The sequence below is a fragment of the Aethalodelphis obliquidens genome, unplaced genomic scaffold, assembly GCF_003676395.1.
Source record: "Aethalodelphis obliquidens isolate GAN/ISIS:26980383/991018 unplaced genomic scaffold, ASM367639v1 scaffold18, whole genome shotgun sequence".
Classification (NCBI taxonomy): domain Eukaryota; kingdom Metazoa; phylum Chordata; class Mammalia; order Artiodactyla; family Delphinidae; genus Aethalodelphis; species Aethalodelphis obliquidens.
In genome coordinates, this window is record NW_020837962.1 from 13,267,681 (window position 1) to 13,291,324 (window position 23,644).

The 23,644-nt window shown below is 50.5% G+C and overlaps 1 protein-coding gene, 1 long non-coding RNA gene and 1 pseudogene across 4 annotated transcripts; 2 read left to right on the plus strand and 1 right to left on the minus strand.

The window, feature by feature from the left end:
- The first annotated feature begins 24 nt into the window (after positions 1 to 24).
- On the plus strand, positions 25 to 7,742 carry LOC113626413 (uncharacterized). The gene is made up of 3 exons (XR_003435144.1): positions 25 to 1,202; positions 4,670 to 4,720; positions 7,686 to 7,742. It is a non-coding gene; the product is annotated as an uncharacterized LOC113626413 (long non-coding RNA).
- DECR2 (2,4-dienoyl-CoA reductase 2) lies at positions 2,820 to 23,306 on the minus strand. Of its 3 annotated transcripts, none has more exons than XM_027118020.1 (9): positions 23,080 to 23,306; positions 17,482 to 17,550; positions 16,342 to 16,393; positions 15,621 to 15,756; positions 14,000 to 14,124; positions 13,838 to 13,931; positions 13,587 to 13,691; positions 12,857 to 13,074; positions 4,362 to 4,473 (listed from the first exon to the last, which is right to left on the minus strand). In XM_027118020.1, the coding sequence occupies exons 1-8, from the start codon at positions 23,157 to 23,159 to the stop codon at positions 12,857 to 12,859; spliced, it is 879 nt and encodes a 292-aa protein (XP_026973821.1). In that variant the 5' UTR covers positions 23,160 to 23,306; the 3' UTR covers positions 4,362 to 4,473. The 3 variants fall into 3 exon arrangements, with proteins under 3 accessions (XP_026973822.1, XP_026973821.1, XP_026973820.1); XM_027118019.1 differs by lacking the exon at positions 4,362 to 4,473 and adding an exon at positions 10,737 to 11,821; XM_027118021.1 differs by lacking the exon at positions 12,857 to 13,074 and having other exon boundaries at positions 2,820 to 4,473.
- LOC113626525 (small nuclear ribonucleoprotein Sm D2 pseudogene) lies at positions 14,857 to 15,616 on the plus strand (annotated as a pseudogene).
- Positions 23,307 to 23,644: the final 338 nt, after the last annotated feature.

The following is a 23,644-nucleotide window of genomic DNA, read 5'->3' on the forward strand; positions in this document are numbered from 1 at the left end:
GCTGCGTGGTTTGGGGTTTTCGGTCCCTCGCAGTGTACCGATGTTTGGGAGCAAGAGGCTGTGGGCCCGGGCTTGACGTCATCGACCCACGCACTGGACGGATGGACTGAGTCCTGAAAGTGTAAAGCGCTCCCACAAATTGATAAGCAACGAACACGATTCTAATGGGGCGGGGAAAGTGCAAGTGGCGCCCTCCGCAGTCGCCCGTCGCGCGGAAAAGCCCAGGCGTTGACCTGCGGCAGCAAGAGCAGCAGCCCCCGCCTGAGTGTGGAAGGGCCCTGAAAATGAGGTCCATCACTTGTGACCGAAGGAACGCGTGGCCAAACACTGATACCTTTTTTAAAATCTATGACAAGTGCTTTTTTTCCCGTAGGATATCCAGTGTTCATCACCAGTGTACGGTCAAGCCTCCCAAGCACTGCGGCTGTCTTTGACAACTGACATGTGTTTCTCTAGATGTCACTATCGTCAGTGGGGACACAGGGTGCCAGGCAGCAACATGGGCACCTTGAAGCAGGCATGAAAGCGGAGACATGCTGGATAGGAGCCGGTGAGCTGCCAGGCCTCAGGCGAGGTGCACTTAACATTACAGTCTTCATTTAGAGCCTGTAATGAGATGTATCGGGGAAAGCACCAGCACTAGGTATGTTCATAAGCATCTTTGGCAAGAACCAAAGGAAACTGAACCTGTTTCCAAGTGTACTGTGAGGAGCAGTGTGTTAATTAACTGATTCATCTCCCATGACAAAATCCCAGGGCACATGGCACCAGATTTTGTGAGGTTGGCATTAGGGAAAAGAAGGGCAAAGGAATACCACCCCGCAACCCTAAAACTATATTCTCAATTTCTTATAAGAGCTGTATGCTTTCATGAGGAAGATACTGCATTCAAAGAAAATAAATTATCTCCAGTTTGGCAAGAATCTGAAATTGGACTGGTGCCTTTGACCAGATACAGTTTTCAGAGGTAGTTACAGTGATGTGTCAACCTTTCTAAATAAGGGTATTAATGTGGAGGAGGTAAAACCAAATGAGGCGAGGGCTGTGCCCCGAGGAAGCAGCACTCCTACTGCTACTGTGCCAATTCATGAAAAATCTGCATTCCTTGGCTGGCTGATGCACCCAAACAGAACCCCAGCATGGAAAGCATGCACCTACCTGCTTAGACCACTTCAAGAAACTCTGTTCCTGAAATATTAAAGGTAACAAGTTCCTGGGCACTTGGACTGGGCGTTTGGACCTCAAGCATCCCCTGTAGACATTTTTTTTAATATATGAATTTATTTATTTATTTATTTATTGTTGGCTGTGTTGGGTCTTCGTTGCTGCGCACGGGCTTTCTCTAGTTGCGGCAAGCGGAGGCTACTCTTGGTTACGGTGCGCGGGCTTCTTATTGCGGTGGCTTCTCATTGCGGAGCACAGGCTCTAGGCATGTAGGCTTCAGTAGCTGTGGCTCGCTGGCTCTAGAGTGGAGGCTCAGTAGTTGTGGTGCATGGGCTTAGCTGCTCCATTGCATGTGGGATCTTCCCAGACCAGAGAGCAAACCTGTGTCCCCTGCATTGGCAGGTGGACTCTCAACCACTGCTCCACCAGGGAAGTCCTCCCTTTAGACATTTTTGATCTCTAACATTCAGGATGAAATGAATCAGCTCAAGGGAAGCAGCCCCTGCTGCCATTTTAACCTGCTCCTCCATGCCAACCCCGTGCACATTTTAATTTAGCCATGTAACAGGTACCCAGAAGAGGAAGGAGAGGGTGGGGTACAGCTCACATCTGTTGGCTTTTGAGTCTGAGTGAATGTCTGTGAAAACCTCCCTCTGTGAGTCTTTCTTTTTGAAAGGTACCTGGGTTAAACACTTATCTTTTGGAACTCTCAAGCAAATGGGTCTCCTTGATCCCTCTTCCCTGGTGACCTCTGACCTACGGAGAAAGATGGGAAAATGAAGACCAGCAAGGTGACTCAGCAGATTCTTAGCTGTGTAGCACAGCCCTGTTGGACCTGACAAGGGAGCAAAGGGAAAGTAGGTCAAGAAGCCTCAGTGGAAGAATGCACATGTCTCTCCTGGGATAGGGCCTCTCCACCACCTGCGTGAGATCTGGCCACTGACAGGAGGAAGGGGAAGGTGACAGGCAAGGATAAATTTGATCACAAATCTATCTTATTTAATGCACATTTTTAAAATGCGGAAATACACCAAAATTACAAAAGAGATTACATATGATTTCTCCCATTTTTGCTAGTCTGATGAACTTAAAACGGCAGCTCATCTTGTCTTATTTGAATTTAGCTGAATGCTAATGTGGTTGAGTGTTTCTTACTGTGTTTACTGACCACTAGGATCTGTGAATTGCCCAATTGTAGCACTTGCTTTTCTTTTGGGTTCTCTGACTTTTTCTTTAGGTAAAATCCCTCATATGTTTTTGATGTTGCAAGTATCTTCTCCCTGCCTGTGACCCCTTCATGAACTCTGCCTGTTAGGGAAGATTAGACATAAATCTTTCATTTTGGGTAGTCAAACCCATCATTTTTATCCTTGGTGGCTTTGCTAATCATAAGGAAGATGGACTTTTCTATAGCTGGTGCTAGCTGTCTGTACAGAAACCTTACAACTAGATCCCTATGTCATATCAGATACAAAAATAATTAGAGCCATCAAAGACATAAAAGTGGAAAGCAAGGGAATTCCCTGGCACTCCAGTGGTTAGGACTTCATGCTGCTGAGGGTGCAGGTTCGATTCCTGGTCAGGGAACTAAGATCCTGCAAGCCACAAGGTGTGGCCAGAAAAAAAAAAAAAGCAAAACTTTAAAACTTTAAGAAGACATTGAAAAATAGCTTTATGACCTTGGAGAAAGAAAGTTTCTCACACAAGAATAAAAATTACAAACCATTTTTAAAAAGACAATGACTTAAAGTTAAATACATTAAAATTTAAACTTCCCAAAAGTAAAGGGACACAAATCAAATAGAGGGTGGGAGGGCTGGGGGAGAGGGAAATTTGTTGAAGTGAAGGAACTGTTTCATATCTTGATTGTAATGGTGGTTCTATAACTGAATGTGTTTGTCAAAATTCACAGAACTGTACACGACAAAGAATGAATTTTACTGTATGTAAATTATGCCTTAGTAAAGATTAATTTAAAAAAATTATCCTTCTGTTTGATGAAAGACACATCATAGACTGGTGTCTTAGTCTGCTCATGCTGCTGTGACCAAATGCCATATACTGGTTCGTTAAAAAGCACATTTATTTTTCATAATTCTGCAGTCTGGGAAATGCAAGATCAAGATGCCAGTGTTAACCTAAAACAATTAAAAAGCCAGTTATTTTACCAGCAACATGGGTTTACTCAGAAGCCACAAAGAGTTGTAATTGGAGACATGCAACTATGTCCAGCAAAGGAAAGGAAATGCTTTTATAGGGGAGAAGGAGGAGTTGAGAGGAGCTGTCATAAACAAAGAGCCCATTGGAGGAAACTGGGAGTTCTAGGTGCAGTGGCTTTTCATTGGCTGAGTTGTGACAGTCTTTCATTGGCTGGACTGTTGCTGGTCAAAGAGAAATTGTTTCTTCCTCCTGCTGGGTAGTAAAGTAGTATCCCTTCCTGCTGGGACATGTTGGGATCTGTGCTGATGTTGAGTGGTATGCGCATGAAAGCTCCCCCGTCTGGCACCCCGGTTCCATTTTGGTGAGGTTTCCTTTCATTACTTTTCACACCAGCAAATTCCTTCCTGTTGAGAGCTCTCTTCCTAGCTTGTGGTGAGGGTCTCCTTCTAGGTGTGTCCTAGCATGGTGAAGACAGCCATCTCTCCCTCTTCCTCTTTTTATAAGGCAGCAATTCTATCATGGGAGGTCATCTACATGAACTCATCTAATGGTAATTATCTCCCAAAAGGCCCCATCTCCAAATACCATTGCTTTGGGGGCTAGGGCTTCAACACATGAATTTGGGGGGACACAATTCAGTCCATAGCAACCGGGAAGAGATATTTAAAACAGATGTAACTGACAATGGATTTATTTCCAGAATACACAAGAATTCCTCATAAAACAGTAAAAGAACAGCAAACTAGTAGAAAAATCAGCAGTGAATACAAATAAGCAGTTCCAGAGGAAGAAACTCAATTGGCCAATAAACATAAAAAAAGATGCTTAACCACACTGATAATCAAGGGAATGAGTAACGATAGCATTTGACATCAACCAGTAGAAATTTAGTCTGATGTCAACCAAGTGTGGGGATTCACAGAACTAATACAGCTGAAGCTCTGTGTCCCCTTAACCTGGCACTCCTGCTTCTCCACCTTCAGGTCCAAGAGGAGGAAGGAAAGGGGTGTTGAGGCAGCCCTGGTTTCCGTAGTCCCGTGAAGAGCTTGCTGGCTGGCTGAGAGGAAGTCTGTTGTGATGGAATACTGAGCAGTTTCAGCAAATGGATCACATCCTCACACAACCACATGGGCAGACTTCTAAAACAAGCTGTGTGAGAAAGCAAGTTACAGAACAGATACTGTGTAATACCATTTTTGCAAAGTTTCAATACATATATTGTTTTTGAACACCTTCCTTTGTAGTAAAAATACCACAACGAAAGTGGGAATTATATTGAGGGGGACAGAGGAGGAAAGTGGTAAAAGGTAGCTGTACCTGTAACATTTATTTCCTCCCAAAACAGGCAGACTGGGAATAAACAGGACACAGTACCAACATCTGGTAAACCTGGCGGGTGAGTACATGTGCGTCTGGGCTTGTCCACATATTTTAAGGATTTCATAATTAAACACTTTTTAAATTCAGTAAGTAAATCCTGTACCCAAAGTCTCAAAGATATCCACCTCTATTTATAGCTTTTCCTTTCTCAAGTATGTCGTTAAGCTATTTGGAATTTTTTTTTTTTTGGCTGCGTTGGGTCTTCATTGCTGGCACGGGCTTTCTCTAGTTGCGGCGAGCGGGGGCTACTCTTCGTTGTTGTGCGCGGGCTTCTCATTGCGGTGGCTTCTCTTGTTGTGGAGCATAGGCTCTAGGTGCACGGGCTTCAGTAGTTGTGGCACATGGGGTCAGTAGTTGTGGCTCGCAGGCTCTAGAGCGCAGGCTCAGAAGTTGTGGCGCACGTGGGCATAGTTGCTCTGCGGCATGTGGAATCTTCCTGGACCAGGACTAGAACCCATGTCCCCTGCCCTGGCAAGCAGATTCTTAACCACTGCACTACCAGGGAAGTCCCTGGACTTTTAAAAAATGTGGTGTAAAATAGGGACCCACTTTTGTTTCTCTCACTTAATGAGCCGGTTTCCCAGAACCATCTGTTCTTCCACCACCTATTTGTGAGACCATCCCTATCAGCCATTTGAAGATTGAAAGTAAGTTGTGTCCAAGGTGGAGTGATGTTGGGAACCCAGACCAGAGAGTTGTGGAACAGTTCTCGGGGCGTCTAAAGAAGCCCACCTCCCATGGGGACAGGACAGATGCTTCTGTGACAGGTCCCTTCTCAGCGAGCACTACGGGCTGTGCTGGGCCGGACATCTGCATTTGGAGCAAGCCCTCCACCCAGAGCTCCAGAAGGAGCCAGCCCGTAGTCAAGGGGAAGCCTCTCAGCTGGCCAGTGGTGGACCTAGTGCCCCAGGGAGGCCATGGATATGCCCTGGAGATGGACAGCAGGAGGGGGCAGAGCTTTATTCTGGAGGACGAAGTGACCTGCCACAGGCCCGTGATGGGGCCAGAGCAAGGGAGGAGCAGGGCCACCAAACAGCCTGCCACTGGGCACCCCAGGAAAGGGGTTCTGGACCTGACTGAGGGCTCAGCACCTCTACCTCCTGTCCCACCTTCTCCTCCCACCCAGAAGAGGCTGGCCTCCCCCTCCCAGTCCTGAACTGCCATCCTGGCTGGGTCACCTGGGATGAAGGGGCAGGGAGAAATGAGGGGGTTTCCAAGGGGCGGGAGGAGGCGTTTTACAGGCGATGGGTATGTTCATCCTCTTAATTGTGGTGATGGTTTCACGGATGTAGAAATGTCAGAACTCACCAAACTGTAGATTTCACTCATGTGCGGTCTTCTGAATGTCAGTTATACCTCAATCAAGCTACAAACTGCTGGCCAAATATTTTCAATATAAAAATTTTAAAAACTACATATACATTTTGTGTAGAGTAAGTAAACTGAGAACAGAGTCAATTTTAGATCACACGCACCCTCCCCGTGGCCTCCTGAAGCCAAGAGCACAGTCCATACTCCTGTTTACTGATATTTATTCAGTGGGGAAGGATTTTTTTCTCACCTTCAAGTTTAGTAAAGTACATTTCTTAGAGTAAAAATAGACCATGAGTTTGTAAGGCACAATTTAATTCCTCCTGACTCAGCCGAGGTTTGGATGATTTTCTTATTTTAACATTTCACTCTGCAGTTGCTGGCACCTGGTCCCATCTTCCTGTGAGGACAGGCATCTCCAGTCCCCACAGCGCCCAAATCCCACACCTCCCACGCCTCCCCTGCAGCCAGAATCACAGCCCACAGCGGGGGGATGGGCGCCAAGCACCAGGCTGAGAGAGGTTTGTACGCAGATTCAGAACTTCCTTTCTTAGCCTCGGGTCACATTTTCCAGAGGTGAAGATATAATTCACACCATTCTCCTCCCATGGGGTAAAAATTGTCCAAATTACGTGTGATGGTGGAAAAGTTAAACGTTAATTCTGCATATTCCTAACATTCCTTATTCCTTCTTCAGCAGACGCCTGTCAGGTGCTGTCTCATTGAGATGCTCTGATGTAGGGATGCGATGAGGTGCCCCCCAAATACTCCAAAATGTGAAAATAAAGTTATGCTCTGGGAGTTGAGTTAAGGAACTCCATACTAATAACATGTGTCACCTAGGAAATAATGCAAGATAATCAGTAAATAAATGACTGAAGAGTTATAGAAACCTCTGTCTGCTGACAGGGTAATGTAGGTCTAATCCCAGAGACCTGGACCAGGATGCAGCGGTAAACATGAAATCCAGCAATCCCATCTGAGGGGCTGTTCCCTTGAAGGGCCCGATTAGCACAATCAAGGAAAAGGGAAGTCCAAAGAAAGATCTGGTCCCCCACGGACCCTAGGACAGAAGAGCCGAGTTGGGCAGAACTCTGGCCCAAGAGGTGAGCAGGGAGCCTCTGCCATCTCCCACTGGCCCTCGGGTTTTGCCAGAGAGGGGACCTGAGACTCATGCGATCTCACACACACACACACGCACACACACATTCTCAGCACGCTGGTCTACACATTGGTTTCTAGTGAGTGTGTTTGATGTGAGTCAGGACCCACATGGGATGCCTGCTCACACGCGTTTTCTAGAAGCAGTGGGAGTTGCCAGGTTCATATAATGCAGTCAACCCTTGGCCATGGTTTATTGAGCAAGAGCCAGACCCTGACCCGAAGGGGGCACCTTTCCCAAGAACCGGGATGTGTGTCTGACAGAAGGAATGCCGTCTCTTTTCAGGGGACTGGGCTACAGCTTGCACACAGGGCAGCTGGGACCTGGGCAGAGAGAGCAGAAGGGCAGCAAGGGGAGGGGCAGGTTAACAGGGCAGGTCAAGTGGGAGAAGGAAGAACCCCCGAACCCTGGGCCCCAGCTTTGTCCCCAAGCTCCAGTGCATCCCACCCCTGGAGCCTGTGAACTTCCCAGGATCTCCCCCCACATCCCCTCTTTGTATCTGTTGCAGCATCCAGCAGAGACCAGCCTAAGTGCCCAGAGGGAAATGCCCCAAGGGGCCCACGCCCAGTCCCCTCCCCGGCCTGGGAAGCCCTGACCCCGGAGAGCCCCTCTGCCCTGCTCAAGAGGACACGGCTGCCCAGCTGCAGCATGATCGGGCCTCGGGGCAGAGCCAGGGGTGAGCAGGACCCCGCCTGGACACACAGCCCAGGGTGGGGGCGTGACCACTGCAAGGCAGGCTCAGTCTGACCCACATGAGGACAAAGCAATGTGAGGGTCAGAGGAGAGGGGAACATCTGCCGAGCCTCCAACTGGCAAGGTGCTTGGGGATTTACCATCTCTCCCTGCTTCACTCCGCGAGCCCACGTGCATGGCCGAGAGGAAGTTCCGGAGGGACAGTCGTGCTTGTGCCAGCCCCCAGCCAGGGCACCAGGCAAAGGGCTCAGTGTGCACCTGGTGGGTGGACCGCGTCCAGGCGAGGTCAGCCTCAGCCTCCCAAGTCTCCTCCTCCATCTGAGTGGCCCACCCCTGGCAGGTCCCACAGTGCGCGGGGCCACCAGAGACCTACGTGTGGAGGATGCCAACCAAGGGACCAAGAAACAAAAAAGCACGACCTCCAGCCCTTTCCAGGGTGACCGCAGACAAAGCATAGGCAAGCCAGTGAGTTTTACCAAGTTACCATGGCAACAGGAGTCGGCAGAGAAACTCCCCCAAACTCCCCCAAGTTAACAGTTTAGTTAAGTGAATTTTAAAGTTCACTGCATCATGGCGACGCCTCGGGGACACCTTCTGTGGCTCACAACACACAGGGGTCATTCACATATTCATTCAAAAAACTGTACAGGGCTTCCCTGGTGGCGCAGTGGTTGAGAATCTGCCTGCCAATGCAGGGGACACGGGTTCGAGCCCTGGTCTGGGAAGATCCCACATGCCGCGGAGCAACTGGGCCCGTGAGCCACAACTACTGAGTCTGCGCGTCTGGAGCCTGTGCTCCGCAACAAGAGAGGCCACGATAGTGAGAGGCCCGCGCACAGCGATGAAGAGGGGCCCCCCGCTCGCACAGAAATGAAGACACACAGCCAAAAAAATAAAATAAAATAAAAATAAAAATGTACAACGTGGAGCAGGGGCTGGAAGGCTGCACCCCGGTGGTGGGCAGCCCTATGCTGTAGCCATGATGTTTCCTGTTTATTTTTTTAATTAACTTATTTGTTTTGTTTTGTTTTTGTTTTGGCTGTGTTGGGTCTTCATTTCTGCACACGGGCTTTCTCTAGTTGCGGAGAGCAGGGGCTACTCTTCGTTGCGGTGCGCGGGCTTCTCATTGTTGTGGCTTCTCATTGCAGAACACAGGCTCTAGGCACACAGGCTTCAGTAGTTGTAGCTCGCGGGCTCTAGAGCACAGGCTCAGTAGTTACGGCGCACGGGCTTAGTTGCTCCGCAGCATGTGGGATCTTCCCAGGCCAGGGCTCGAACCCATGTCCCTTGCATTGGCAGGCGGATTCTTAACCACCGTGCCACCAGAGAAGCCCGGCCGTGATGTTTTTATGTGTAGTTCTGAAAAGACGTGAGGCATCCTCATGCCATGGAAGGGGGACTCGGAGTGGGCAGGGTCTGTAAATCAGCTTCCACAGCTGAGGTTCACACATAAAAGATGATCCTTCCTTTCAGGGAACCTGGCATTTTCTAAGGGAATTGTAGAGATTGTTAATGTGGAAGGGGACAACCTAGTTCTCTGCCAACTGCCACCAAGTCCGAGTGCCACTGCTGGGGCCGGTGTTAACTCCCTCACCACGTGCACCTGGCCCTCCTTTGCCAGCTCGTCCCAGAGCCCACCTGGCAAGTGAAACGCGCCAGGTGTGCCCGTGACCCACAAGCCCCCAGCAGGTGTCCTGGACCTGCAGGATGACAGCCGGGGCTGGTGGACTAAGCCAAACAGCAAGGCAGATTCCTTACAGCCAAACTGACCACCACATGCAGACGATGAGCATGGGCACGGACCTCATGGTGTGTGCAACTGTGATGTTTAACTTTGTGTCAGCTTTACGGGGCTAATGTGTGCCCAGATAGCTGGTAGATCGGTATCTCTGGGTATTTCTCAGAGATTAGCATTTGATTCAGTAGATGGAAGACCTGACTTCATCAGTGTGGGCTGAGAAAGGGCAAGTTCCCTCACTCTCTGCTTGAGCGGGGACATCCACCTTCCGGTGCCCTTGGCTGTCGGAGCCCCTGGTTCTTGGGCCTTCGGGCTCAGACTGAATCACGCCATCTGCTTTGCCGGGTCTCTAGCTTGCAATTGGCAGATCATGGGACTTCTCAGCCCCCACAGTCACATGAGCCAGCCCCTATAATAAATCTCCTCCTGCAGATCTATATATATCCTACTGGCTCTGTTTCCTGGAGAATCCTGACTAACAGTAATAAAAGGCTCACTCCTTTCATTCTCTTCTGTCCTCTGTACGCTGCTGTTGAGTCCCAGGCCTTTGAATGTGGCTGGCGGGACACCCTCCCCAGGGCCTTCTCTGTCTCCTCCAGGGACGGCAGGCCTCAGCTCTCTGGCACGTGGGGTCTATGGTTGCAGCTCCCCAGGAACTGCCTTCATGGTTCTTTCCTCCTCCCGTGGCATCACGAGCGCCCATCTGCCTGCCTTGCTGGTAGACTTGATGCCACCACACCCTGGTCTCTGTTTAAATGGCAAGCGGAGCTCCTTCTGCCCGGTGGCCTCCCTGCCATGCCCCTGCACCCATGAAGGCGGGAAGGAACTCAGGTGGGTGTGGATATCTGGGGCAGAGGGCTCAAGCTCAGGACTCTAGTGGCAGCACCAGGAGCTTGCAGGGCAGGCAGCGCCCCCCGCCCCCCTCCAGGACCAGCTGTGGAGGACACCCCTCCCACCAGGGGAGCAGACAGCCTCCCCTCGCCTCAGGGCGGGCTCCCCCTGCCTCAGGACCAGGGCTTCACGTATTAGGTAAAAAGTGTTTTCTAAACTCTTCACAGGAAAAAGACAGGAAGTAGACACACCACTAAACGCCCAGATCACCAGTGATTCTGTTCAGGTGCCCTCCTCCTCCTTCTAAAAACATTTGTGAAGTCCAATGAATAGATATTTTCACAGGAAAATGATTATTTTTTAAGTAAATGCATTTTCTGGCAAAACTCTAGGACCCGTGCTTATGCAAATGGACGGTACAGATGGGGGCAGGGAGGAAGGGGGCACCCAAGCCGCATGTCCAGCCAGAGGGCAGACCAACAGCTTTGAGCACCTTGAAGTTTGTAACAAACAGCACAGAAAACAAGCCCAGGATCCAAGTGGCCACCTTAGGTCCTGGCCTGGATGTATGTCAAAGAGTGGTCATTGGGGAAGAATTGAGGGTCCAGAGATCCCCCACCCCCTGGGCCTGAGGGAGGGTGCTGGTGACAATGGGGACAGGCCACCTGGAGGACCTAGAAAGTGAGCCCCTAAATGACCAAGGACTAAGTCCTCTGGGGATGTCCCAGCAAAGGACAGACTCCAGGGCAGGTGGGGAGCAACCCTGCCCGTGTCACTGGAGGCCGGCAGAGGTCCCTTCTGCAGCCTACACCCCCGGGGACAGGACCCAGGACACAGGTCTTGTGGAGAGGCTTAAACACACTTCTCCAGCCTCCCTAGTTTGGCATCTCTTTGCCAAGCAAAGGTCTCAAAGCGGGAGAGCAAGGAAGAGAAGATAGCCTGAAATGCCCCCTTCTCTCCACCCAGGCCATGGGAGCCACCTCAGGACACCCACTGGATGCAGGCAGGAGGGGAAAGGAGGCCAGCCTAGGCAGGGGCTGGGGTGGCGGGACAGCCCTGACCCTGGGTTGTGCAAGGGGGACACCCCTGCGTCCTGGCCTCCTCAACCCTCTCGAAGCGCTGGAACCCAGACCTCCCCGGCGTGTGTGAGCAGGTCAGCAGGCCAGCCACACTGCCTAGTCCCTGCCCCCCATGCATGGGAGACAGGGCCATGGGGAGGGAATGTGGATGCAGCATGGTTCCTAGAGGAAAGGCCAGTCTCTGCTTCAGACACTCTTGTTGGAATTGTCAGGTTTGGCGCTCAGGCTGGGCAGGCGGGAGGCAGGTCGCAGGGATCCGAGAGCAGGTGTGGACCAGCTCCTCTGCAGCACACCGTCCCCTGCCTGTCAGAAATGCCAGCAGACACAAGGTCACTGGAGAGCACTGAGGGGCACCCACCTCCTGCACAGCCCTGGGGGTGTGAGTGGCCAGGCTGGGGCAGGCAGCAGGCCACCAGGCTGTGTGTGTCTCCTGGAGGTGGATACAGTGGCCCCCTCTGCCCCCTCCCAGCCCTCTATCAGTACTCCTCACCCCAGCGACCGGGGGGCCTGCCCAGCACCCACACCCTCCCGCCGCCTGGTCGCCCGCATGCCCCGGGCACTGAGAACGTGTCTGCCGGCCACCAAACCACAGATGGCCAATCAGCAGCTCCTGTCCTACAAACAAGCCCACCTCTGAGACTGGGGTTCTCCACAGAAGCCCACGCCAACTGCAGCTTCATGGTGTGACTGAACGCTGTGAGCTCCTGGGTGTCCCTCCAGCACTCCCACCCCCAGGACGGGACAGGAGCCAGCCAAAGTCCTAGAACGTTCCTGCCACCACCCTGCGACGGGGACCCAGGAGGCTTAGGGGCCAGGTCCCAACCAGGGCGGTTACATCTCCTCAGCCATCCTCAAAGGAAGCTGCTGCTCAGAGGACTAGGATGAGCAGGTCTCAAGGGCTGGCCATACCCCTGGGACTGGTGGGGGAGGAGGGGAAGCAGAGAGCAGTGGCACCTTCCCCCACCCCCATAGGCCCAGCAAGCCCTCAGGCCCCCAGAGAGGGTCACCCAGGGGAGCTCCCAAAGAGAGACAGGGTTCCCAGCCTCTTCAGGCAAGCCACACAGGTTCTGGTTTTCAGGGAGGCCCCGAGGTCTGCAGTGCAGCTCCGTGGGGCTGGCCCCTCCCAGCACCACCCATCTGCCCTGGAAGACTCGAGCCTTGCCCTATGTGTGGAGCAGGGGAACCCAACAGTGCCCGAGAATACATCTAGAAATACACGTAAGAGACTGAGGAGAAAGGCATCAGGCCCAGCACAGTGACCATCAGTCCACTAGGTGGGTATTTTGGGGAGGGGGCCAAGGACACAGGTGACCCCTGAAGGTGGGAGTGGCACATCACCTAGAGCTTAGCAGAGAAGGATGAGAAGTCCGCCAGCGACTGGATGTCGTTAGGGAATGTCAGCCAGGCCCCACCATCAACCACCAGCAGGGCCCCCGTCACATAGGATGCCAAAGGGCTGGCCAGGAAGAGGGCGCTGTGGGCGATCTCCGTCTTGTTCCCCAGCCTCTGCAGGGGGCTTGCCAGGACCTTTGCCCTCATGCTGGCCTGTGGGCCACCTGGGAAGCAGTGGGAGGCTCAGCCCCTGTGGGCCCCGGGACCCCGGGGCCCTCCACCCTCCCTGCCCAGCTTTCCCTGAACCACACCCGGGAATGTTGGGGGCATCGTTAGCATCATCCTGGGGGAGCAGGAACAGGCCAGGTACAGTAACACCACTACAGAACCAGCACAGGGCCTTTCTCTGCTCACCCTGCCAAGGCTCTGGAGGCTTCAATGGGGCCCCACTTTGTGTCCGGCTCACACATCAAGGCCAGCAGCCCCTGGCCTCTAGCTCTAGGGGGCAGCTGCCCAAGTCCAGCTGACCCTTAGTCCATTGCAGGGCTGTGCAAACTGTCCCCAGCCTGGAGACGGACTCTTTGCCCACCCTGGGAAGCCATGAGGATTTGGCACTGATCCCAGGCCTGTCCCAGCCAGGTGGGAGGGGAGCCCTCGGAGGCACGGTGGAGGGGGCGGGGGTGCCTGTGCTTAGGGGAGCACCCGCTGGGGGGCCTGGGCTTCCCGGGAGCCTTACCCAGCCGCCGGAAGCCCTCTGTGCCGCTGATGGGGCCGGGGGCAAGGCTGTTGACGCGGATGTTCTGGGGGCCCCACTCCACAGCCAGGTGCCGTGTCATCGCATCTGCACGGGAGGCCAGCAGGCATGAAGGAGAAGCAGGGCTGCTCTGCCTTTAGGGAGGCCCGGGTGGGGGTGGGGGGACACTGCCGGCCTCCGGGGACAGGGATGGGGAGGAACCCACGTGGGCAGACCAGAGGGGGCGCCCGTACCCACAGCCGCCTTGGCAGAGCCTGCATGCACTTGGAGCACCTGCCCGCGGGTACCCAGGGTTGCAGTGATGTTCACGATCACCCCTCCATGGCGCTGCAACACACGAGAGGGGCAGTGAGCAGTGGCCAGAAGCGGGGAGGCCCTGGCCACGGGACACTCACATGGAAGAACTTCTCGTAGAGTACGAGAGACACGTTGAAGGTGCCCAAGGTGTCAATGTCCATCACGGTCTTGAAGGCGTTGGAGGACAAGGCACTGGCAGGGCACAGGAAGTTCCCGGCTGCACCTGCCAGTGGAAGGAGAGAGCGGATGGTGCTGGAGCCCCGGGCAGTTGAAGCATCTGGACCCTCGGGGTGGCCCAGGTTGGCCAGGGAAGGAAACCTGAGCATTTGGACAAGTTCCTGAATGACGGGCAGGATGGGTTTTATGGGTTGGATTGTGTCCCTAAAAAAATTCGCTGAAGTCCCAACCCCTGGTGCCTGTGAACGTGACCTTATTTGAAAAGATGGTCTTTGCAGATGTCATCAAGGTAAGAGTAGATCATACTGAATTAGGGTGGCCTAAGCCCAAGGATTGGCATCCTTAAAAAGAAGAGGACACAGACGTGCACAGGGGATGGCAGTGTGTGGAAGGCAGAGGCTGGAGGGGTGCAGCCCAGAGCCAAGGCCCACCAGGCAGCAACCCCAGGAGCTGAGGGCAGGGCCTGGGACAGAAGCTCCGCCGAGCCTTGTTTTCAGACTTCTGGCCTCCAGACTGTGAGAGAATATATTTCTGTTGTTTTAAGCTGCCCAGCTTATGACTTTGTTAGTGGCAGGAAAATAAGACGCAGGATGTTTTTAAAGGAAATTTCAGCAAAAATGAACTTGAATGTAAAATAGGGACTATAGTTAACCTTATGTATCAATATCGGTTCCCCGGTTGTAACAAATGCAAGGTGTTCATAGTATGTGGAGTTCTCTGTACTATCTGCTCAATTAGTCTGCGAATCTAAAACTATACTAAAACAATAACATGTAGTCCTTTTTCTTTAAGGGGGAATTTCAGGACACAAGAGTGGCCCTACTCTATGATTCAGCCTAGTTCACAGGGCATCCTCTTGAGCCACAGCTGCACTGACCCGGAAGGAGCTGAGCTGGGCTGAGACAGTGGCCTGGAGCCAGGACAGTTCTGGGGCCTCCAAACAGGGAGATCTGGTATTGCTGACCTGTCAGAAGCCCCCTGGCCAGAAGGCCGAAGCAATGTGGAGGAGACATTAGTGACTTGAGAGCACGGCCACCACCACTGCCACCATGTGCCTCCTCAACAAGCCCAAGGGTGAGATGACCCCAGAGGAGCTGCAGAAGCGGGAGGAGGAAGAGTTTAACATGGGTCCACTCCCCGTGCTCACACAGTCGGTCAAGAACAACACCCAAGTGCTCATCAATTGCCGCAACAAGAAGCTCCTGGGCCGTGTGAAGGCCTTTGATAGGCACCGCAACATGGTGCTGGAGAAAGTGAAGGAGGTGTGGACCGAGGTCCCCAAGAGTGGCAGGAGCAAGAAGAAGTCCAAGCCAGTCAACAAGCACCACTACATCTCCAAGATGGTCCTGTGTGGGGACTCGGTCATTGTGGTCCTGTGGAACTCGCTCATGCATAGCCAGCAAGAAGGGGCCTCCTCCCCGCAATCAGAACTTGCCCCCTCGTTTTTCAAAGACCTGCCCTTTGCGCTGGAAATAATAAAGTACTGTGATTTTTCTAAAAAAAAAAAAGGAAGCCCCCTGGCCTCACTCAACAGTGACTCACAGTTAATGAGAATGTCGATCTTCCCGAACTCCTTCAGAGCCTGCTCCACGGCTGCCATGATGGCCAGGGGAGCTCGGACGTCCAGAGATAAAGGGAGGCACTTCTGGCCAGTGGCAGCAGCCAGCTTTCTGGCAGCCTAGAGGCCGGACAGGAAGAGAGAGGTGGGCAGCAGGCCGGTGGCCTCAGCCTGGAGGAACAGCCCTTCAGAATCTGATAAGGATGATGAGCCAGGTTCTGCCAGGAAGCCGGGCTCTGCTGCTGAAACCCACTCTGCAGAGACACAGCTGGCAAGTGGCCACTCCCTAGGGCCATGACCCCTGGTGGACGCTGCTAAGACAGCCCGCACCCTCTCCCCTTTCATCACCCTCCAGGCCCCTGGTCACTAGTCACAGGTCAACGGCAGCTCCAGCTGACGTCCAGTCCCTGCCCCGAGACCAGCCATGGCAGTGGAGAGACTCTCCACCCTCATGACCCTGGTGAGCCCAGATATCTGTCTTGGGGCCACAGTACCACCCAACATAAGGGTTCCTGCACAGGACCCAATAAGTAGATTCTTTAAAAAGACAAGGATGTCCCTGCGGGCCACTTCCATCGAAGCTCTGTATTTGGAAGAGGGGCAGGTTTTGGTGTAATCATCCTCTGGACCTCAGGACCCTCCAGGCCCAGGCTCCCAGCCCCCAAAGCTACCCATGGACATGTGGGCACAGGAGAGACCCCTTACCATCGACACTCTGGGAAGACTTCTGCTGGCAATGACTGTGTGGCAGCCGTGCCTGCAAAGCCAGAGGGCAGGTGTGAGGGCAGCAAGGTGCAAGGGACACGCCCAGCCGGGCTCCTGCCTGGCGCTTGAAGCAAAGGTCCCCCTCCCCAAAGGGTCTCTCAGGCTTAAACACCAGCCTAGGGCTGAAGGCACAGCTAGCAGAGGACACAGGGGCCTCTGTGGGGCTGAGAGACTGTGGCAGGACCTCAGGCAGGCACCACTGGTTTCTGGGCTGGGTCTCTCTGGCATGAGGTATGCCAGCCATGCGGGGATGTGGGCCTTGCCCCAAACACCATGTGAGCAGCTGTGAGTCTTGGACACAGGGCCCAGACTCTGCATGAGTCCTGCTGGGTCCACCTGGGTCTCCCCGGGAAGCTGGAGTGAAGGACAGAGAGCCCATTCCAGGGCCAGGGCACCTCCCCTGCCTTACCTCCCGACAAACCCAGCCTCAAACTCAGTAACAGTACCAGCTACCACCTGCTAAGCCAGTTCCACTGAATCCTCAGAACACCACAGCACAGCTGGCCACACTCTGCTCAGAGAAGCAACAAAGCTTCCAGCTAGGAAAACAAATTCACCTGGAATGGATGAGTCCCAAAATCTCGTCCAGTGGGACATCTGTGAAAAGCAGAGTCCTGGAGGAAACCAGCTTCACCTCCCCTAACCCCAGCCTAACTCTAGGTCTCTCCTAGGTGGGGGTGACAAACTGTTGACCTGGGCCTGAGACCACAGACCTTGTGTCCCAGGAGACACTGTGCTCTGCATGGTGCCAGGGTCCAACTCGGCCCACACTGACCCTGGCTCAGCAAGACCCTGGGAGACACTGCAGTAGAATTACCTCAACCTTTGGATCCTCCCGCTTTGTACAAATGGGGGTGCTGAGGCCAGAGCCCAACAGTCTAGACTAATCTCTAGGAAAGGCTGTAGTCTTGCCTCTCCCCGGACAGCACTTGACCCCTTTCAGATGCTCTCTGATGGCCCTGGGGCTAGAGGGGTTCCCACCACCCACCGGCATTTTGCCCAAGATCCCAGGGTCCAGTGGGGTCTATGCAAGGGGGTGGGGAGCAAGATGGGGCACAGAGCACACAGAGCAGTGCTTACCGCATGAAAATCTCAGCAATCCGGAACCCGATTCCAGAGCCGCCGCCTGTGATGAAGGCTACCTTGTCCCTGAGAGAAGAAAATAGAGGCTCTTTAAAGAGGCCCCTGTTAAATGGGGGCGGGGAGGAGGTCCTCCTGGAGGACACTGACCCTCTGCACTGGGCACTTCTGTCAAATTTGAGAAACGCTGCTTTTTAAAGCCTGCATTCCTCAGCTTTTTGAATCTTTGGGAAGAATGTCTCTATGCATAAAAGTCTCTATGCAGAAAGTTATCAATTAAATGAGAAATGTTTTCAAAACATACAAGCCTTCCTCCAGCCACCTGCTAAGTGCATAGAGTAGACGGTTCCTGGAGAAAGAGAAACACGCATGGCTTTCCTGACATAAGAGAAGCAGTTTTGGCCTAAGCCATTCTATGATCTAAGCCTGGTCACAGTCTTGTCCTCGAACAGGTCTCAAAAGAATACAGAAACTGGGACTTCCCTGGTGGTCCAGTGGTTAAGACTCCATGCTCCTGATGCAGGGACCTGATCCCTGGTCAGGGAACTAGATCCCGCATGCCACAACTGAAGATCCCACATGCCATCCCACATGTCACAACTAAGACCCGGTGCTGCCAAATAAATAAAATTTTTTTTAAATAAAAATGGGTAGGGGTCACATATATATGCTGTCTACAAGAGACCCACTTCAGACTTAGGGACACATACAGACTGAAAGTGAGAGGATGGAAAAAGATATTCCATGTAAATGGAAACCAAAAGAAAGCTGGAGTAGCAATACTCATATCAGATAAAATAGACTTTAAAATAAAGAATGTTACAAGAGACAAGGAAGGACACTACATAACGATCAAGGGATCAATCCAGGAAGAAGAAATAACAATTATAAATAGATATACACCCAACATAGGAGCACCTCAATACATAAGCCAACTGCTAACAGCTATAAAAGAGGAAATCGACAGTAACACAATAATAGTGGGGGACTTTGGGCTTCCCTGGTGGCTCAGTGGTTAAGAATCTGCCTGCCAATGCAGGGGACACAGGTTCAAGCCCTGGCCCGGAAGATCCCACATACCGTGGAGCAACTAAGCCCATGCACCACAACTACTGATCCTGTGCTCTAGAGCCTGTGAGCCACAACTACTGAGCCCACGCACCACAACTACTGAAGCCTGTGCACCTAGAGCCTGTGCTCTGCAACAAGAGAAGCCACCACAATGAGAAGCCTGCACACCACAACGAAGAGTACCCCTGCTCACTGCAACTAGAGAAAGCCCGCATGCAGCAACGAAGACCCAACACAGTCAAAAATAAATAAATAAATTTAAAAATAATAATAATAATAGTGGGGGACTTTAACATCTCACTTACACCAATGGACAGATCATCCAGACAGAAAATTAATAACAAAACACAAACTTTAAATGACAAAATAGACCAGATAGATTTAATTGATATTTATAGGACATTCCATCCAAAAACAGCAGATTACACTTCCTTCTCAAGTGCACATGGAACGTTCTCCAGGATAGATCACATCTTGGGTCACAAATCAAGCCTTGGTAAATTTAAGAAAATTGAAATCATATCAAGCATCTTTTCCGACCATAACGCTATGAGATTAGAAATCAATTACAGGGGAAAAAAACATAAAAAACACAAACACATGGAGGCTAAACAATACATTACTAAATAACCAAGAGATCACTGAAGAAATCAAAGAGGAAATAAAAAATACCTAGAGACAAATGACAATGAAAACACAATGATCCAAAACCTATGGGATGCAGCAAAAGCAGTTCTAAGAGGGAAGTTTATAGCAATACAAGCCTACCTCAAGAAACAAGAAAAATCTCAAATAAACAATCTAACCTTACACCTAAAGGAACTAAAGAAAGAAGAACAAACAAAACCCAAAGTTAGCAGAAGGAAATAAACCATAAAGATCAGAGCAGAAATAAATGAAATAGAAACAAAGAAAACAATAGCAAAGATCAATAAAACTAAAAGCTGGTTCTTTGAGAAGATAAATAAAATTGGTAAACCACTAGCCAGACTCATCAAGAAAAAGAGGGAGAGGACTCAAATCAATAAAATTAGAAATGAAAAAGGAGAAGTTACAACAGACACCGCAGAAATACAAAGCATCCTAAGAGACTACTACAAGCAACTATATGCCAATAAAATGGACAACCTGGAAGAAGTGGACAAATTCTTAGAAAGGTATAACCTTCCAAGACTGAACCATGAAGAAATAGAAAATATGAACAGACCAATCACAAGTAATGAAATTGAAACTGTGATTAAAAATCTTCCAACGAACAAAAGTGCAGGACCAGATGGCCTCACAGGTGAATTCTATCAAACATTTAGAGAAGAGCTAACACCCATCCTTCTCAAACTCTTCCAAAAAATTGTGGAGGAAGGAACACTCCCAAACTCATTCTATGAGGCAACCAGCACCCTGATACCAAAACCAGATAAAGATACTACAAAAAAAGAAAATTACAGACCAGTATCACTGATGAATATAGATGCAAAAATCCCCAACAAAATACTAGCAAACTGAATCCAACAACATATTAAAAGGATCATACACCATGATCAAGTGGGATTTATACCAGGGACGCAAGGATTCTTCAATATATGCAAATCAATCAATGTGATACACCATATTAACAAATTGAAGAATGAAAACCATATGATCATCTCAATAGATGCAGAAAAAGCTTTTGACAAAATTCAACACCCATTTATGATAAAAACTCTCCAGAACGTGGGCATAGAGGGAACCTACCTCAACATAATAAAGGCCATGTATGAAAAAACCCACAGCAACATCATTCTCAATAGTGAAAACCTGAAAGCACTTCCTCTAAGATCAGGAAAAAAACAAGGATGTCCACTCTCGCCACTATTATTCAGCATAGTTTGGAAGTCCTAGCCACTGCAATCAGAGAAGAAAAAGAAATAAAAGGAATACAAATTGGAAAAGAAGAAGTAAAACTGTCACTGCAGATGACATGATAATATACATAGAGAATCCTAAAGATGCCACCAGAAAACTACTAGAGCTAATCAATGAATTTGGTAAAGTTGCAGGATACAAAATTAATGCACAGAAATCTCTTGCATTCCTATACACTAACAACAAAAGATCAGAAAGCGAAATTAAGGAAACAATCCCATTTACCATTGCAACAAAAAGAATAAAATACCTAGGAATAAACCTACCTAAGGAGGTAAAAGACCTGTACTCAGAAAACTATAAGACACTGATGAAAGAAATCAAAGATGACACAAACAGATGGAGAGATATACCATGTTCTTGGATTGGAAGAATCAATATTGTGAAAATGACTACTACCCAAAGCAATCTACAGATTCAATGCAATCCCTATCAAATTACCAGTGTCATTTTTTACAGAACTAGAACAAAAAAATCTTAAAATTTGTGTAGAGACACAAAAGACCCCGAATAGCCAAAGCAGACTTGAAGGAAAAAAACGGAGCTGGAGGAATCAGGCTCCCTGACTTCAGACTATACTACAAAGCTACAGTAATCAAGACAATATGGTACTGGCACAAAAAGAGAAATACAGATCAGTGGAACAGGACAGAAAGCCCAGAGATAAACCCATGCACCTATGGTCAACTAATCTATGACAAAGGAGGCAAGAATATATAATGGAGAAAAGATAGTCTCTTCAATAAGTGGTGCTGGGAGCACTGGACAGCTACATGTAAAAGAATGAAATTAGAACACTCCCTAATACCATACACAAAAATAAACTCAAAACGGATTAAAGACTTAAATGTAAGACCAGACACTATAAAACTCTTAGAGGAAAACATAGGAAGAACACTCTTTGCCGTAAATCACAGCAAGGTCTTTTTTTGACGCAACTCCTAGAGTAATGGAAATAAAAACAAAAATAAACAAATGGGACCTAATGAAACTTAAAAGCTTTTGCCCAGCAAAGGAAACTACTGACAAGACACAAAGACAACCCTCAGAATGGGAGAAAATATTTGTAAATGGAGCAACAAAGGATTAATCTCCAAAATATATAAACAGCTCATGCAGCTTAATATTTAAAAAAACAAACAACCCAATCAAATAATGGGCAGAAGACCTAAATAGACATTTCTCCTAAGAAGACATACAGATGGCCAAGAGGCACATGAAAAGCTGCTCAATATCACTAATTATTAGAGAAATGCAAATCAAAACTACAATGAGGTATCACCTCACACGGGTTAGAATGGGCATCATCAGAAAATCTGCAAACAACAAATGCTGGAGAGAGTGTGGAGAAAAGGGAACCCTCCTACACTGTTGGTGGGAATGTAAATTGATACAGCCACTATGGAGAACAGTATGGAGGTTCCTTAAAAAAACTAAAAATAGAATTACCCTAGGACCCAGCAATCCCACTACTGGGCATATATGCAGAGAAAACCATAATTCAAAAAGACACATGCACCCCAATGTTCATGGCAGCATTATTTACAATAGCCAGGTCATGGAAGCAACCTAAATGCCCATCGACAGACGAATGGATAAAGAAAATGTGGTACATATATACAATGGAATATTACTCAGCCATAAAAAGGAACGAAGTTGGGTCATTTGTAGAGACGTGGATGGACCTAGAGACTGCCATACAGAGTGAAGTAAGTCAGAAAGAGAAAAACAAATATCATATATTAACGCATATATGTGGAACCTAGAAAAATGGTACAGATGAACCGGTTTGCAGGGCAGAAATAGAGACACAGATGTAGAGAACAAACATATGGACACCAAGGGGGGAAAGTGGCGGGGAGGCGTGGTGGTGGGATGAATTGGGAGTTCGGGATTGACATATATACACTAATATGTATAAAATAAATAACTAATAAGAACCTGCTGTATAAAAAAATAAATAAAAGTTTTAAGAAATGGATAGGGGTCAAACTCTATCCAAGTTAAAAAAAAAAAGAATACAGAAACTAACGATTGTCATCAGCAAGAGAAGTAACAGTAGCAAAGATAATAAATCAGGTTTAAAGACTCCCAGTTGTTTCCATGGTAAAGATTAGCCTGAAGTGCGCAATCATCAGATCAACTGGAACCTCAGGGATGATGACCCTTGTGACTTCAATCAATTAAAGCTTGGTCTCTCAACCGCCCAAACCCTTCATGAATATGCATGCACCTTTAGCTTAAAACTTCCCCAAATTTGCTGTGCGGGGAGACTCCGCTTTGGGGAAAATCTCCAATGTTCTCCTTACTTGCTGCTGGCAATAATAAATCCTTCCCTCTCCTGACCTTTGGCTTGGTTGTGTCCTTTGACACTCACCCCCACCTCGGAGCATTGCTAATGAACACCCACCATCACCCACAGGACAAACAGACCGTGCTCACAGCCATGCAAAGATCAGAACACCAGCAGTTGCATCTCTGGGGCACCTGGACCTCCGGACAGTCTGGCCATCAGGCATGGGGTCCTCACGCATCCCAGTAAAACCGCAGTCCCCGTGCAGCCCGCACCGCAGGCGCCCCCGCCCCCTGCCCGGCTCCCTGGGGCGCCCCCGACACGGCCCTCACCGAAGCAAGTCCGGACAGAAGAGGTGGCGGTACTCCGGGAGACAGTCGTCCTCGCTGACGTCAGGCGGTGGCTGGGCCATGGCGCTCGGTGCGGGCCTGGGAGGCTAGAACAGCAGGGGCCCGCTGGGAACAGGACTCCGACCTCGTCCTCCGGGGACAGGTGGCGCTGTGCCCGCGCCCTTCTCTCTGGCTGGCCTGGGACGAGGAGGCCCGGCCCAGCCGGCGCTCGCCCCTCTCGGGACGCTCCGCCTCCGCGTGCTCTCGCTCCTCCCAGGAAGCCCCGCCTCCGCGTCCCCTCGCTCCTCCAGGACGCTCCAACCACCCCGGCCCTCCCTCTTCCCAGGACTACCGGGTCCTTCCCGGCCCTCCCCCCGCTTCTCCCAGGACGTCCGGCCGCATGGCCGCGCGGCCTGCTGGGACTGGAAGTCACTCTGGGCGCCAAGGTGTGCGCAGGCGCAGTGCGGCGGGCAGGTTCTCGCGGCGGAGGCGCGGTGAACGCGGATGGGAGCTGTCCGCTTTCCCGACTGCTTTTCACAAGGCTGGGCGTCAGTGCCGGGGTCGGAGC

Excerpts from the sequence above, each read along its gene's own strand:
- DECR2 (XM_027118020.1), bottom strand. The coding sequence starts at position 23,159 with ATGGCCCAGCCACCGCCTGACGTCAGCGAGGACGACTGTCTCCCGGAG. Across the intron at positions 15,757-16,341 it reads GTCTTCCCAGAGTGTCGATG|GCTGCCAGAAAGCTGGCTGC; the intron begins GTAAGGGGTCTC and ends TCCGGCCTCTAG. Across the intron at positions 14,125-15,620 it reads GATCGACATTCTCATTAACT|GTGCAGCCGGGAACTTCCTG; the intron begins GTGAGTCACTGT and ends TTCCACTGGCAG.